The sequence below is a fragment of the Muscardinus avellanarius genome, assembly GCF_963383645.1.
Source record: "Muscardinus avellanarius genome assembly, chromosome: 4".
NCBI classification, from domain to species: domain Eukaryota; kingdom Metazoa; phylum Chordata; class Mammalia; order Rodentia; family Gliridae; genus Muscardinus; species Muscardinus avellanarius.
In genome coordinates, this window is record NC_137789.1 from 161644006 (window position 1) to 161660182 (window position 16177).

General features: G+C 57.9%; 1 protein-coding gene across 1 annotated transcript in view; it reads right to left on the reverse strand.

Moving 5' to 3' along the window:
- The window catches only part of STK32C (serine/threonine kinase 32C), a gene marked incomplete at both ends in the record, with an annotated part of 69058 nt that overhangs the window by 18872 nt on the left and 34009 nt on the right, over nt 1-16177 (reverse strand). The window contains one exon of the mRNA XM_080694886.1: nt 6840-6895. Within this exon, the coding sequence (XP_080551012.1) occupies nt 6840-6895 (56 nt within the window). The remainder of the gene's footprint in view (nt 1-6839; nt 6896-16177) is intronic.

Here is a 16177-nt window from a genome sequence, read left to right on the forward strand (position 1 = left end):
GGGTGGGGCATTCATTTGAACCACCCCCCATGCCATTCTGGCATGGGGCTGTAACTTTCTTCCGTATTTCTATCTTTTTAATAAATTTCTTTAAAAAAAATTAACGAGAAGATCTGAGGCCATGTTTGCTGACCCGGAAGCAGCTGAGCCGTGGGCCTTGGTCAGAGGCTCAGGAAGGGCGCTGGCTGACGGCTGGTCAGCAGAGGGGTGCTGCTCAGCCCTTGGCACTGGGTCCTGAGCCCTGTGTGGGGCCTGGACGGTCACCATGGGTAGACCCAGAGCTGAGTGCCGGTAAGGGCCAACCTTATCCCAGGTTGCTGTCATGAGGCTCCTGCAAGGGGGTGACCCAAAGGGGCAGAAGGCTCCTGAGCAGAGATGGGCCTCTGGGCTTTCCACACAGAGGAAGGAGCAGAGGTGCCGGGTGAGTGGCCTTGAGCAGGGGCACCCACGACTACCTCGACTACCTCTGAACCCGACAACAGCCAGGAGCCGGGCGCAGTGGTGCACACTTGTAATCCCAGTACTGGGAGGCTGAGACAGGAGGCTCACAGGACTATGACCAGCCTCAGCTACTTAGTGAGGTTCCCTGAAACACAGGCCGTTCCCATATAAAAATAAAATAGAGCTGTGGGTGTAGCCCAGAGGTAGAAGGCCCTGGGTTCAATCCCCAGCTACACACACACACACACACACACACACACACACCAGTCTGTGGGTAGGCAGCTGTGTCTGAGCCACATGGGCCTGGCAGGGAGACTTTCTTCACACCTGAGCCTCACTACAGGACAAGCAAACAAGGCCAGCTGCCTTGGCCCCTCAGTGGACCAGCCCCGCTGCCCGCCCTTGCTCGGCCTTCCCAAGGCATGCCACCCAAGACCAGGTGCCACCTTCTCCGGACGCTGCTTCCTGGAGGCGGCAGGGAAGGCAGTGTCCACTGCATACGCCTGTCCAGGTAAGACCGTGAGAAGACGGACATGAAAGGCGCTCCTCCTCCCGAGCCTCACAGGCAAACAGCTATTTAGGGCGCAAAGGCGCAGCCTGGGCGCCCCGCAGGCAGGCCCACGTTCACATGGTGCTCTGGCCCACTTAGGACCTGTGATACACACGCTGCTTGGCTCAAGGCGTTCTGCGGAAGGGAGGCCACCAGGCCGGCTACCCCGTCCTGTGGTGGTGGCAACAGCAGTTCTGGGTCAGGCTGAGGCTGGGGGTGTGCCATGAGGTCCCTGCCTGGTGCTGTGAGTCCTGCCTGCTCAGGGCAGAGCTGCCTGGCCAGGGTGAGGCCCCACACCCAGGTCCAGCCCACCCAGTCATGCTGACCTTTCCTCCTGACCTTTGCAGAACCCCCTGGTGCTGTGCAGCTTGGCTTCTCTTGGTCCCCTGACTGGCAATCCGACGCCCTGGGCACCTGTTGGAGTCTCAGCGTCTTGCCCTCCACAAAGCTGCCGTGGCCAGTGGCCCTGACCTTCCTGGGGAAGGGCTGCTGGCGGGAGCCTCCAGGTGGCAGCAGCATGGAGGAGGCCTGCATGTGGCCAGCAGCCCTGGTGGGCACCCAGGATCATGCACAAGACAGGCTCTGGGTGGGGCTGGACAGGGTCCAGGTGTCTCCTGCAGAGGTCTGGCTCTGGGTCCCACAGGAAGGGACAGCAGGGGCAAGAGGCAGACAGATGCCCGAGGCCACACACCTCACGAGCTGAGCAGGTTTCCTCCACTGAGCCCTCCCTCCGTGTTCTGCCTCCCCACAGGACCAGTCCATGGAGCCAACTGTGCCCCAGGCTGGGTGCAAGTGCCATGCACAGAGCCTGCCCCCTCACCCGCCACAGTGAGGGCGAGGCCGAGGGCAGGGCCGGACGCGGGGACAGGGCTGACGTGGTAGGTGCAGTCAACAGCTGCTCAAATCTGAGGCAAAGATCTCCCTATTCACAAGAACAAAACGTTACACATATGACAATTGTAAGAACAGCAGACAGTAAACACAACTATTAGAACATGTTAAAAGAACTAAAATGTGCTAAGACTTTTTATAAAAAGGCACTGGGCCCCTGAATGGTAAGAGAGCAACTTTCCCCTCAACTAGTCTTAATACGTAGTCCGCACAGAAATTTCCAGGGAATTGCCAGGCGTGGTGGCGCACGCTTGTAATCCCAGCGCTTGGGAGGCTGAGACAGGAGGAGCGCACAGTTTCGAAGCCAGCCTCAGCTATTTAGTGAGGCTCTCGGTAACTTGGTGAAACCCTGTTTCCAAATAAAGTATAAAATAGGTCTGGGAGTATAGCCCAGCCCAGAGGTAGAAAAGCCCCTATACTACAAAAAATAAATAAATAAAAATGAATGAAAGAAAGAAAGAAAGAAAGAGAATTTCCAGGGAGTTACGTCTCATGACCAAGTTCCAGGTGAGCAGTCGGTCTGACCAGGACACAGGCTCTTGGAAGCTGACCTATCACACAGGGCAGGGGCAGGAACCCTGCAGAATGGAGCCCTTCCCACAAGACTCTCAGCTTCTTCTGGGATTCTGCTCAGAACCGTGGCTCAGGGAGGAAAGCCGGTGCCATCAGAACCTGCTGCCCCGGGCAGGTGACCCTCAGGCACCCAGTTCCTGCTCCATGAAGGGTGAACTGAAAAAGGCCCTGCTCAGGGGCAGCCCGATGACCGGTCAGTGCCGTGGCCATCCTCACTTGGAACCAGAACAAGAACCTCGGCCGGCTGGTTCTTCAATCTCCTTCTTTCTTCTGATCCCAGCACTTGACACTAATCTTTCATCTCTGTATCTGGGATGGGTTTCGCACTCCTGGGCGCTGCACCGCGTGCCCCAGCTTACTTACATTACAGGAAACGGCCCACCAGACTCTGCTCTCAGCAAGAACCTCACCTTTCTGCACAGCAGAACCAGTGTCAACAAAACCAGCTTCTACGCCCTCAGGGGCTCGGGGTCCCAGGCACAGAGACCCTGCCTTTATGGTTCCTCCTCAGGATGAGAATCTCGTCCACGGGATTTAAGCACCAGTCTTTGTAGCCCTCAGGAAAACATGATTTAAAACCACAAGGAGCCGGGCGTGGTGGCGCACGCTTGTAATCCCAGCGTTCGGGAGGCTGAGACCAGAGGATCGCGGTTCGCGGACAGCCTCAGCTACCTAGTGAGGCCCTCTGCAACTCAGTGAGACCCGGTTTCAAAATGAAGAATAAAAAATAGGGCAGAGGGTATAGCTCGGAGGTCGAATGCCCCTGGGTTCCATCCCCAGACCCTCAAAAAAAAAAAAAAAGAGAGACCCCGTTTCAAAAAAAAATTATATATATATATATATTATATATATATATATAATTTATATGGAAACCTATATAAATAATAGGTCTGGGAGTGTAGTTCAGAGGTAGAAGGGTTTCCAGGAACCTCAGTACCACCAAAAAATAAAAAATAAAATAAAATAAAACCACAAGGAAACGGTGCCGCTCCCCATGGGGAGGCTACTACCAAAACCCAGAGCACAGCAGCTGTTGGTGAGGATGTGGAAAACGGCCCTGTGTGCTGCTGGGGGGAATGTAAAGTGGCGCAGCTGTTGGGGAAAGCAGGACGGTGGTTCCTCAGAAAGTCAGATATAGAATTGCCCATGAGCAAGCAACTCCACTTGGAGGTGAAAGCTTAAATATAGGGCCTCCAAGAGATCTCTGTACCCGATGTCCACAGCAGCACCCTCAGGACAGCTGAGACAGCCGCCCGAGCGTCCGTCACTGACAGCCAAAACGTGCTATAGAGGAGCGGTGGAATGGCTGCCTTAACTAGGAAGGAGGTTCGGACACATGCCCCAACACGGCTGAGCTCTGAGCAGTCGGCCCCGTGAAATGACCAGGCCCCAAAGACAGATCCCGCAAGAGTCCACTGAAACAGTGCAGGAGTAAGGACGGAAATCTACGTCCCTCCAGCGCTGACATTCTGACCTCCTGGGTGATGGCTTAGGTCGAGAGGGCACAGCCATCACGACTGAGGCCTTTACCCCCACAAGGGGCCCCGCAGGGAGGTGTCTTGTGCCCTCTTCCCACCAGGTGAGAGCACAGCAAGAAGGCACGTCTATTCCAGAAAGGAGCCGCCACCAGGCACGGAGTCTGCCTGGGTCTTGGACCTTCTGTCAGCTTTCCTTATCACCATGACCACAATGCCTGAGAAACCAGAAGGTTCATCTGGCCCCACAATTTGCAGGTTCAGTCCATAGTAGGCTGGCTCCAAGGCAGAAACCATGGCCGGTCTCCAGGTGCACTCCAGCTGTGAACTTCTATATTGGCGATCTTTCTCTTCTCTTCTCTTCTCTTCTCTTCTCTTCTCTTCTCTTCTCTTCTTCTCTCTCTCTCTCTCTCTCTCTCTCTCTCTCTCTCTCTCTCTCTCTCTCTCTCTCTCTGTACTAGGGATTGAACCCAGGAGCATTCTGTTTTGTTTTATTTTGAAACAGTCTTTCTAGGTTGCTGACTGTCTCTCTAAGTTGGTGAGGCTGGTCTTGAATCTGTGATCCTTCTGTATCAGCCTCCCAAGTACTAGGATTACAGACACACGCCATCAGGCCTGGCTTGAGGGTCATGCTGTCAACACACGAGCCTGCAGGGGACTCCTAAACCCAAACCGTAACTGACTTCCAGGCTTCATAACTGTGAGAAATAAACGTCTGCTGCTTAGGCAGTCTGTGGTATTTTTGTTATAGCAGCCTGAATGGACTGAGATGATGAGCTACTCAGAGCAGTTAAAACCAGAGACAAAGCAGAGCACTGGCTGGCTGCCGGGATGAGTTACTATTTAACGGGGACAGAGCTCCAGTTGTGCAAGATGGGGAAAGTTCCAGAGACGTGCTGCTCAGCAATGTGACTGCTCCGTGCCACGGGACGGCCGGGAGGACAGATGTCAGGTGATGTGTTACTGACGACAGCTTTTTAAAAATGGAACACAGAACCAAGGATCAGGTGCAACAAATGGGGACTCTCTGTCTCCAGGAGCTATGGCCCCTGAGGTGGAGCAGCCCCACGTTAAAAGTCCATAGCTGGGAGCATACACCGATGGCTGCCATCAGGGCTGCGTGGGGCTGGGCAGTCTTGGGCACCAGGCGCGGTGAGGCCTGTGCACAAGCTTCTCCTGCAGGGAAGCGCAGCCCTTGAGCCTTGGCCACTATGAACGCATGCGTCCCCACCCGCCAGAGGCCGCGGGCTGCTCTCCAAGTCCCCATTCCTTCCAGCCATGGGGTTACCGTCCTGACCACAGAAAGCAGAGGGAAAGACCATGTCCAACCTGTGGCAGGCTTCCCCCGCCACACCCCAGACTCCACCAGCAGCCACCAGACCCCGGGAGCTAATTAGGCAGCTAAGCCGGGCAGGAAGGAGCCCTCCCATGGCACCCTAACTTGCATCTCAAGTGAAACCCCGTGGCTGCTCCTGTCTCTCCTCTGCTCACTACAGGGCGGTGACCCTCAGTGGGCTATTTCCAAGCCACAGGCTGGAGGAACAGGAAGCCATGCTTCTGCAAACACTGGGAGAGGAGAGGGCTGCTGACACTGTGGCGCGTGGACAGTTTCCAGGACAAGGTGCAGGGCCAGCAGAGGTGAGGGGCATCGGGAGAGTAGAGAGACCCTCCAGCGGCGGGGGTGGGGTAGGCAGGGCCACAGGGAACAGCACCCGCAACCGCCCACTGGCCCTGCCCAGCCCAGACAGCCTTTGGCTTCTGGCTGCCTGGCCAGGCCCTTTCCGGGCGGCTCAGCATCCCTCGATTTTGTAGTGGTTTCTGAATGTCTGGTGACCGCACACCGCCTGCCTGCCCCTCTGTGGCCTGGGGGCAGGCTGCACTCCTGGAGTACAGGAGCACAGGCATCCCCACTGGCCTCATGGACATCCAGATCTCACCACAAGGTCTTCTTCAAGGTCCATACACACAGGCCCATCAGCCCCTGCTGACACCAGAGATGTTAAAAGTGTCTCCCTTGATGTGTGGCAGTGAATTTGTGCGACGGGGCTCATCTGCTCTGACTTATAATTACCCCAGGACTCCGGTAACCCAGCGCAGTGATCGTTCGTGATACAATGAGATGCAGGCAATTAATCGCATTCAAATACCCTGCGCATTTGCTCCAGGCTCAGAGCAATCCCTTTAAAAAGGCTTACGGAGCTTAAATAGACAGTGTCCAGACAGCTGTGCAGACACGAGACGGGAGGGGGCCCCAAAGCATTTGCCCAGCCCCCTGGACAGCTGAAAAGATGTCCACTCAGGAGTGATTCACCCGCACGCAGCCGTCGCCACAGAAGACTAATTCCAACCTTTTCAGAGCACTCGTTAAGCCTCTTTGAGTTATAATTACCCCCCAAACTCTGGATATCACAAGGCAGTAATCAGGAAGTCAAATATGGCCAACAGAGGAGAGTGGTGAGCCGGGAGATGGCCCAGCTCCAGCCCTGGGGGCCGCCTGCCTGCAGGACGTGGACACATGCTGGCCACCCTGTGCTCCTGTCACCAGTGGCCCAGAGACTGGCCAGCTGCCAGCTGCAGCCTCTGAGTGTCTCAGGGGCTCTGGATGTGGGAAGCTGACCACACCGTGTGGCCCCTTCAGACACAATGTGCCCCCACTAAGAAAACATGGCCTGGGGACCAGCAGTGGACACAGCTCCACCCTCTCACCTAGAGACCGAGGCCCATGGGCCTGAGCTGGACGGCCATCCGGGACTGGGCGGAGCACCCACCTGATGCCCCAGCACCAACTCCCTCCCTGACACACGGGAGCCCACTACCCACCAGGGGCCGGCTTCTCCAGAGGAGCAAGGGAGCAGGCAGGAGAGGGGCCGGCTGTCCAGCTCCCGGCGATGCACATCCTGCCCTCTTACCTTGCCGAAGCTGCCCTTCCCGATGGCCCGCAGGATCTGGAAGTGGTCGAAGTTCACTGTGGGATGAAAGAGAGGGATCAGGTGAGGTGGCAGAAAGCCCCCACAGGCACAGCCCTCCAGCCTTCGTGGGCCACCATGCCCTGCGGCCCGTGGGCCCCAGGCGCCTCACCCTGCAGGAGGCTCCCTTCCACCACAGCCCTGCGCTGAGGGACCAGGTGTGGAACCCCTCCCGGTGATCAATTCAGAAGGTCCCAGGCCTCCTGCCATCCAGAGTGGAGGCTTCCCAGTGTCTACGGGTTCAACACGGTGCCAGGCAGGGCCCCTCTCCACGGAGCTCAGGCGACCCCACTCTCTGCCCAGCACCCCCTAGCAGCTGGGACAGGCCCTCCAGCTGATGCCCTGGGCCCCAGGTCTGCACCCAGTACCCACGTCCAGAGAGGGCCTTCGCGGCTTCAACCCTCACCATACAGAAACCTGCTGCAGAACGGGACTGGGTCACCCCGGGTACACAGTAATTTAGCCCCCTTTCCCCTTATGTCACTTATTCCTGGGGACTCTGGGACAAGTGGCTGCCCCACCCCTGCTGTCTAGACAGGACCCTGTAGGGCGGGGCAGACGGTTATGCGGGAGGCTCCCTGAGGCTCAAGAGGGGAGGGCCCGCGGGGTGGAGGGTCTGTGCAGCAAAGGGCTGGGACCACCCTCGGTGGACTGAGGGGTAGTGGACATGGGGAGCTCTGCGGAGCATCTGCAGTGGTGACCTGTGGGGGAGGCCCTCAGGGAAAGGGCCTGCATTCCACAGACCAGGACTGTGGTCACCAAGCCCGAGAACGCAGCTCTAGGTCAGGCTGCCTTGAGCCCAGGCCACCCACTGCAGGCCGCTTCCAGGACACTGTAGCCTCTGCCCATGTGATGTGAGCTCCCTGTGCACCCTGAACCATGCAAAGACACTTGTCCCTTCCAATGCAGTTACATCCCAGCCTCCTTCCCCAGGAAACCCTCCCAGAGGTTATGCCACCGCCGAGCAGGCGCCAAGGCAGCCAGGGCACCCGATCAACCCCGGCATCCAGGTACCTGGAGAGCCCCCCTGCTGCTTGGCACAGTTCCCAGATTCTGCCATGTAGGAATGGAAGGCAATCCCCCAAGCCTGCTCTATGACGGGGCAAAACTGGGAGGAAGAGGAGGGAGGCCAGAGGGCACCGGGACGTGGCAGGCCAGGTGCCACCCAAAAGTGAGGCCTGAGCACTCTGCCCTCCCGAGCCCCAGCATGGGCCAGTGCGCGGGAATGGCAGTCCTCAGACATCGCCCTGCGCAGAGCTGAGGACACTGGGAGATGCTGGCTGCTGCGGAGTCTTTCTAAACTGACCCGTTTCTCTTGTCCTTGGCAGCCTGAACCAAGACTGTGGCTGGCACCCAGTCCCATGCCTCAGATAGTGCCACCAGAGTGTGGCATCCTGGGAGTGCCAGTTCAGAAATGACTTTCGGGTCTGCATCGCAGCCGAGGAAGGCAGCGGCTCCAGGGAGGGGCAAGGCTGAACTGGCCGCTGTGCAGCCTGGGAGGTGAGCTCTGCTGGAAAGTTCTAGGCTAGCTGCTGCTCCCCCGGGCCCCCAGGCTCCTACAGAGGTACAAGAACCCCAGCATCTCAAGAGCCATGCCCAAGCAGCCGTGGCCCCATCAGCAGAGCTGAGGACAATGCCCTATAAAGCAAGCCCACCCCACTTCCAGAATGGTGGAGTCAGTTGGGCCACCATCCCAGCCCCCAGCCCAGCACTGCACAGGAGATGGGCTAGGGATCCTCCTGCCCAGGCAGCCAGTGCAGAGCGCCCAGTGCCACCCTGCTGAGCTGTGAACACACAGGAACTCGGCCAAGACAACCACTACTTCCAGAGAATAAGTACGAGTTTCCCACTTTAGTTTCCTGGAGGGGAAGAGGATGGGAAATAAATACATTCAGCCGCAGGTCTGAGGCACAGGGGCTCTGCGTCGGCCATCTTGCTCCATGGCAGACCTGCAGAGCCGGTGCCACCATCAAGGGTTTTGAGAATGAGGACTCCTAGGCACGAGGGGCACAGAGCCAGCACGCCCCAGGGCAGCGCGTGCTGCTGCTTGGACGCTGGCTGGCCTGTGGCCTCCTGCCAGCCCTCAGCTTCCCGTGAAGATGGCGAGGTGTCTGCACCATGCATCCCAAGCCGCTTGGCGCCCGTGGCTTTGAATGTCAGTGGCCCCACTTCCTAAGACTAACCAGGGCAGCAGCCAGCCAAATGGATGGGGGTCCTGGAGAGTGGCACCCAAGAAACTGGCCACAGAGAGGCTGTTCAGGGAAGATGTGGGGGTGGGGGGTGCTGTACTGACCCAGGTGTAGCTGTTGGACACTTTGAGGCCAGCAGAGCGGAATCCTTGGCCAGGACATGCCCTACTCTAGGACCACTGGCAAGGACTGTCCTAGAGGGTGCTGGCCACAGCCACAGGGACCCTGCTCAGAATCACCAGCCCCTGCCAGGTGAGTCTCAGGCCTCTGGGTGCCAGGGGACCCCACGGGGGACTACAGACCTGCTGCTCCTCCTGACCACCAGCCTTGGCAGGAACCCTGGCCATGTCACGGAGCACAGGGGCTTACATAGCTCTCCAGCCGCCAACCAGGCCAGGAGGGGCAGAACCTGACACCTCTGTGGCTCTGGGTCCCTCCCCCCAGGGTCTGTAGTTAACAGCCTAGGATGGGCTCCCTAAAGAGCTGGCCCAGGGCCCAGCCCTCCCGTAACCACCTGCCCTGCCTGGCCTCCACCCATTTCTGGCTCCTAAAACAGATGGTAGCTTTGTTCCAGCACTCAAAGGAGGCAATAAAGAGAAGGAAATCCACAGGCAGAATTTGTCAAAATAGTCATCTCATGATGGGCTTCGCAGCGCAAGACTAAGCGGTCTGAAGTAGTAAAAACCACCCTGCAGACGCATCGCCATGCAAACGCACCACCTGCAGACACACCACCGTGCAGACACACCACCATGCAAACGTACCACCGTGCAGACACACCACCATGCAGACACACCGCCATGCAGACGCACCACCATGCAGACAGACACACCACCTGCAGACACACCTCCCTGCCAATACACCACCATGCAGACGCACCACCCTGCCAATACACCACCATGCAGACGCACCACCTGCAGACGCACCTCCCTGAAGATGCACCACCATGCAGACGCACCACCATGCAGACGCACCACCTGCAGACAGACACACCTCCATGCAGACGGCTGACATCTGCGGCGCTCACTGACATCCACATTGCGGCACTCCTGCCACTCCCCTGGGGTCTGACTCTAAAGTCTGCACAAGTCAGGGGGATTAGCAGGGCTGCCAGAGCCCGGGGAGGCAGGGTCTCCTCTCTCAGGGCTAGGAGGAACGGTGTGTGGCCTGGGAGGAGTCCTGGGGAAATGGCTTCCACAAACCTTCCAGCAGCCACACAGGTGAGAGCCAGCTCAGGGTGAAGATCAGTGTCCCCATTGCCAGTGATGCTTGCTAGATGCCCAGAGGGGCCGGGGCTCGAGGGTGAGCATAGAATGGGGGGCTGTTCACTCCGCGTGGAGCAGACCGGCAGCAAGAAGCTGGGCAAGCAGGCCTGACCAAACATGGAGTCAGGGGAGGCCTCCTGGCAGGCGCAGCTCTGTGCAGGGGCCTGAAGATGAGAGCTCTGCCACCCATGGGTACCGAGAAGGGATGCAGGAGCCAGGCTGGGCTGAGGACGGGAACCACTCAGGATGGGGACTGTGGAGTGAAGGGCCACACCCTGAAGCCTGCCTTGGCACCGTGAGAGGTACGACGTCACCCTGGAACACGAGTGCCTTCCAGCAGGACCCTGAGGCTTCTGAGGGTGCCACTGTGCCCCGCAGTCACTGTGAGCCAGCAAGTACACAAACCCCAACTCAGGGGGCTGAGGGGCGCGGCTTCCCATGGGGTCCTCAGTGCTGAGTCCTCTCATGCACAGAGGACCCTGTCAGGGCAAGGTCCCTGGGCTTGTCTCTAGGTTAGCCCACCCTCAGATCAGCGGGGGCCCAAAGGCCACACCTCTGTCCCTGCTGTCAGAAAATGAACACACATTCCCAAACTGGCCCATTCCCAACAGCATCCTCTCTTTAGGGTCTGAACAAGCCCAGTCATGTCCAGATTTACTGGCAAGCCCAGCAGTCCGCCTCCAAGGGTACCCAGAGTCTTGTCCCATGCCCACCCACTGCTGGGGACCAGGCCCTCCTCCCCCTCACATCCAGCCAGGGGTCACATTCAGCCCCAGCCGCTCCCACAATAAGGGGCCCTGGGGCCCCTTATTAGTCTCTGCCCCATTTGGGAGACCAGGGAGAGGCCCCAGAGCACGCACCTGGTGTAGGGAGAGCCACCAGGCAAGCAAGTGTGGGGGGATAAGGGAGAAAAGGGGGCAGGGTGCTGTCTTTTACAAAGTTGTCACAGGGATGTTTCTGAAGCTGATATCTGGTCAGAGGTCTGTGAGAGCTGAGGACGGGACCTGGGAGAGAAATCAGTAAAACCTGCGAGCCTGTTCTCCAGCGTGATTTGCCCTGTGACACCGCGGCCCACTCCCCTCCAGGGTAAGACACCTCTGAATTATGGTATAGGTAAAAAAGGAAGTGAGTTCGACTCCCAACCATCCTACCCAGAGTTCACACGTCTCCTTCCCAGGAATCAAACCAGGCTTCTGGGAGGGATCTCTGTCTGCCGCGCGTGGAGCTCCAGGCCTAGGACCTGCTCCAGCGTGCAACTCACAACGGGGCTCAGGCGCGGGCTCTGCCTGGTGCAGATAAATATTTCAAAGTCTAAGGTTTGAAATATTCATTCTTCAAGGAAGGTTTTCACTTTGCAGAGCTGGTGAGTGGAAGCAGAATCGTTGCCATGAGATAAGTCATCTATCTTCCCACAGAAGCAGCCCCTACTGTTTTCTCGGGAGCAAGGCATATGGGGAGCCTCGCCCGGCCCACCTGAGGGTGGCTGGCTGGGGCCACGGCCGCTGAGCTGAGCCCGACAGGCACACACACATCAGGCAGCCGCCCAAGCCCAGCAGCCCAGAGGAACTCCTGGATGCCTGTCCCCAGCGTGGCATTTGGTACATTCTCAGAGCGTCTCATCTGATCTGGAGACTGCTTAGAGCGGGCCAAGGCCAGGAGCTCTTTACGGAAAGTGGTCACTGCTGCAGGGGTCTTCCTCTAGGGGCTTCTGCAAGTCACCTGGCTTCCCCATGACTGCTCGCTGCTGGGACTGTTGTGATGGGCGGACTTTGACACAGGAGCCCGGGCACATTCGGCTTGTGTATGGAGCCACATCCCTTGGTCCTGCGGCGGTGGGTCAAAGGCAGGAGGAGAGGGCAGAGGGGCCAATGTCCAGGCACGGGCTGGTGGGAGACAAGGGGTAGGAAGCCAGGCATTCACTCGTGTGGTTACCATAAAACCCAAAGCAAGAAGAGTGGGTAGCACCTGAAAGTGTCTTCTAAAAACAAAACGACGTCAGGAGGGGGGAAAGGCAAGATGGGGGTGGGGGAGGGCACCAAATACAGATTAAATGTATACCATTTACTTCCAATTAAAAAAAATGACGACTGGCTTTTGTGTGTGTCTCAACAGACCTTCCTTCCCAACTCCCTGGGGCCCACCATTGGGCGCGCCGTCCAGTGCCCAGCCCAGAGCAGGAGGGGAAGCCCTTCCCAGCCACAACCCTTTAGGGAGGCTGTAAGTCCCGGGGAGATTTTGGGTTAAAACAGCCCTTTTGTAAGCCAGGGCTTTTCTTAAAACAGACAAAAACATAACCACAATGAGGAAGACAGAGAGAAGATGGTCCCTGGGAGAGTAAAAATAAACCTGGCACAGGGACTGTGAGTCACCGCTATTGTTATCAGCCACACAATCGATGCTTGTGCTCAGAGGCCTCCCCCACAGACCTGCAGGGGCGGCCCGCGCCCACACCCCACCCCTATACCTTCTGAGGGCCCTGTCCTCCCCTGACCCCTTGGAGGCCTCGGTAGTGAGTCCTGACCAGCGCCTAGAGAGGCCGGGGGAAGGAGAGCTGCCTGTGGCCACAGGGAGTCTGAGCTCAGAACAAAACCTGGGGCCTCTCCCATGAAAGCCGGCCCACCAGTCACCCATGAAAGGCCTGGACCTCGGGTGTCCTCTGGGACAGCCCCTTCACCCCAGGAGAGTTCCATACCAGGCGTGGGAACTTTTTGGAAAGCTGTAATACCAAAGTCAAAGTCATGTGTTGCTAAAATTCATGCAGAAATTGATTCAATTTTGCTTGTATTCTATGACCCAGGAAACCTCTGTGATGAAGAACATCGCCCAGTCCAACTTCGTGAGGCCCCAGGAGAAGTTGCGGGCCACGCTCGGGGCTGCCCAGGGCACAGGCTCCACAGTGCCGTGGAGGCACTGGCTGAGGATGCTCCTTCTAGCAACCAGCCTCCGCAGACATGAACAGCCCAGGTAGGACCAGGAGCGGCACTCGGGGCCCCCACGGAACAGGAGCGCCCCCATTTCAAAGGTGAGGAAATGGAGCAGGAGGGGCCAGCACAGGCTTGTGATGAAGGAACATGGAGCCCTAGCAGCAAAGGGACGGCATTCTACCAAACCCTGTACCCCGACCACCCCAGGTCATTTACCATGACCCCTGAGGACGTCTCCAGTCCCAGGACAGGAAGTTCTCGCGCTGGGAGTAGGCAGCAGATGGCTTTGGCACTGGACTCCTCGGTACAAAGTGGGGACTCTGAACCTGCAGGGCACCCCTGGGCCATGGCCACGAGACTCAAGTACTGTCCACTGGGACAGTTAAAGGACCCAAAGGACTTGAAGGACACAATTGTGCCCTGAACCTGCACAACCTGTTCACAGGCAGGACAGGAGGCAGACCCCGTGGCCAGGAACCTGGGGCCGGCACCCTCCTGAGTCCCGGCACCTCCGGCTGCCTTCTGGGCTATGGGGGATTCTGTCCTTGGGTGACACCAGCCCATCAGTCCACAGGAACCAACTGGCTGTCTTGTTCCTGGAGCATGACCCCGAGACCCTCCTTTCCTGGCCACCCACTGCTCACCATCAACCCTCCGTGGGAAAGGAGGTGGGGCCCCTGCGACCTCGGAGCACCTCCCACCCGCCCCTGACCTGCTGCTGGTCCTCATCTCTAACCCTAGGGCACCAGGTAACTGCTCTCGCTGTCCTCCACATCCTAACTGGACAGTACAGCAGCCAAGATAGCACTGAGGCCTCACAGATGCAGACCCATCCTGGCTTCATGCCCAGGACAATGGCCAGAGCCCAGGGCCTGGCACCTGCCCCCACCCCCGCTCACCCCCCACCTCCATGACAATAGACGCTCCGGCTCATGAAGCACACTCGGCCGAGCGTCCAGACTGCGTGGCCCCAGGGTCCTGCGGCCTGAGCAAACCTGGCCCTGGGCTCCAGCGTTCCTCCTGACATCCCGCGCGGCACAGGAAACTGCAGCAAATTAATGATTAGGGCAGGAGCCAGATCAGCACAGCATCTCCAGGCTGACTGCACTAGGTGCTCAGGGCCTACGGGGAGCCCACCTAGGACTGGAAGGTAGTCACCCCACAGTGGCCAGAACTTGGGGTCCTCCCACAGCTCAGGGCTCCCAGAGGGATCTGCTGTTCAAGTCCTGGCCCCTCCCACACCCAGGTACTTGGCATCCTTAGCACCACCAGGGGCAGGTCTGGAGTTCCCAGTCCATCTGCCCCTACATCAGATAAAGGACCTGCCCTGGGGGCTCACAGTACATGCATGTGGACACATGTGGATGGGGGAACGCGTGGGCTATGGAGACCGCTTCAGCACGAGAGAGGCTCAGAGTGAGGAGGGAGGGGGTCAAGCTGCACCTGCCTGGCAACGCCTCAGGGAGACCTAGCTGGGAGGCGATGCCCAGCACCCTCATCCCCAGGACACCATCCAGTGGGTGCCACCTCCCATGCACAGCCACCTGGAGTCCCCCATCAAGGGAGGGAGACTGGGCTGTCGAGGCGGTACCTGTGTCTGCCTGGTGCAGTGATGGCGTCACAACTAGACAGACGTGAACTCAGGGCCGATTCACACACATTAGCACTTCCATACGGGCGCGACACCTTTCCTCCAAACTGTCAACTGCACACAGCACATCCCACAGCCTCCCTCCCTGGAGCGAAGGCACAGCCTTAGCAGCTGGTGCCGGGGCTGTTCGCCAAGGATGGCGAGGGCAGCCCCATCTCCATCCTGTTCCCAGCCACCCGGCACTCACAGGCTCAGGGCCTGGAAGGAGAAAGTCCACCTGTCTCCATCGTCCTTCCCAACCCAGCAGGGGAAAGACTGGGGGCTCAGGGCTGGTCCCCTGGCTCCTTGTGTCCTGGGCACCAGCCCCTATCTATGTAGTTTACACACCAATGTCCAAGCAGTTCCCCAAAAGAGGCTACTCACTGCATCTGGATACAACATCTCTGTGGCCCTCCTCGGCGGGCCAGGAGCATGCAGCCACACACCCGGGGGCCTGCCAAGAACTCCAGGACCATGAATGCTGTAGTACCCAGGAGAAGAACAGCAGAAGCCTGTCCCACCACACTAGAATCTAACCGACCCCCCACAAAGATGCAAAAGTGAGAAGAGGCCATTCCATCATTAAAAAAGATTTCCTAAACATGATCATGACAAGTGGTAAGAAAACATCAATTCCAATGAAAACCATTCGCTCCACACTGGCCCAAAGAGCAGTCGTTGCTTGGGTGGCACTTGTTATGGCTTGGGATTGGAATGTCCCCCTAAGCCTCATGTGTTGGGCAGTACAGTGAGGATCAGAGACGGGGCACGGGTGGAGGAGGTGTGTCACTGGAGGTATGGCTTTGAGGACTATGTCTGACCCTGGCCACTTCCCCTCACCCAAGCTCCTGGCTGCCATGGCTGAGGTGGCTTTTCTCCTCCACTCACCCTGATGCTGTGGTTTCTGCCTTGGAGCCAGCCAGCCATGGACTGACCCTCTAAAACTGGGAGCTAAATAAGCCTTTCTTTCTCTAACCTGTGCTTCTCAGGTATCTTGATGATAGTGATGCAAAAGCTGACTAAAACAGAAGTTGGTACTAGGAGTGAGGTCATGATGTGAATAACCTGACCATGTTGTTCAGAAAACTTCGGAATCGATTTGTGAGAGTAATTTGGAAAGACCAGAATGCAGACTGTAGATTAGTCATGAGGTGTCAGAGCATGGAAGACCACAGACGGGAATGGAGTACATCCCCCACACATTACATTCCGGCAAAGAACCTGAATACATTTTCCCTTGTCCTGAGGCTTCATGGAGAGCCAAATAAAATGT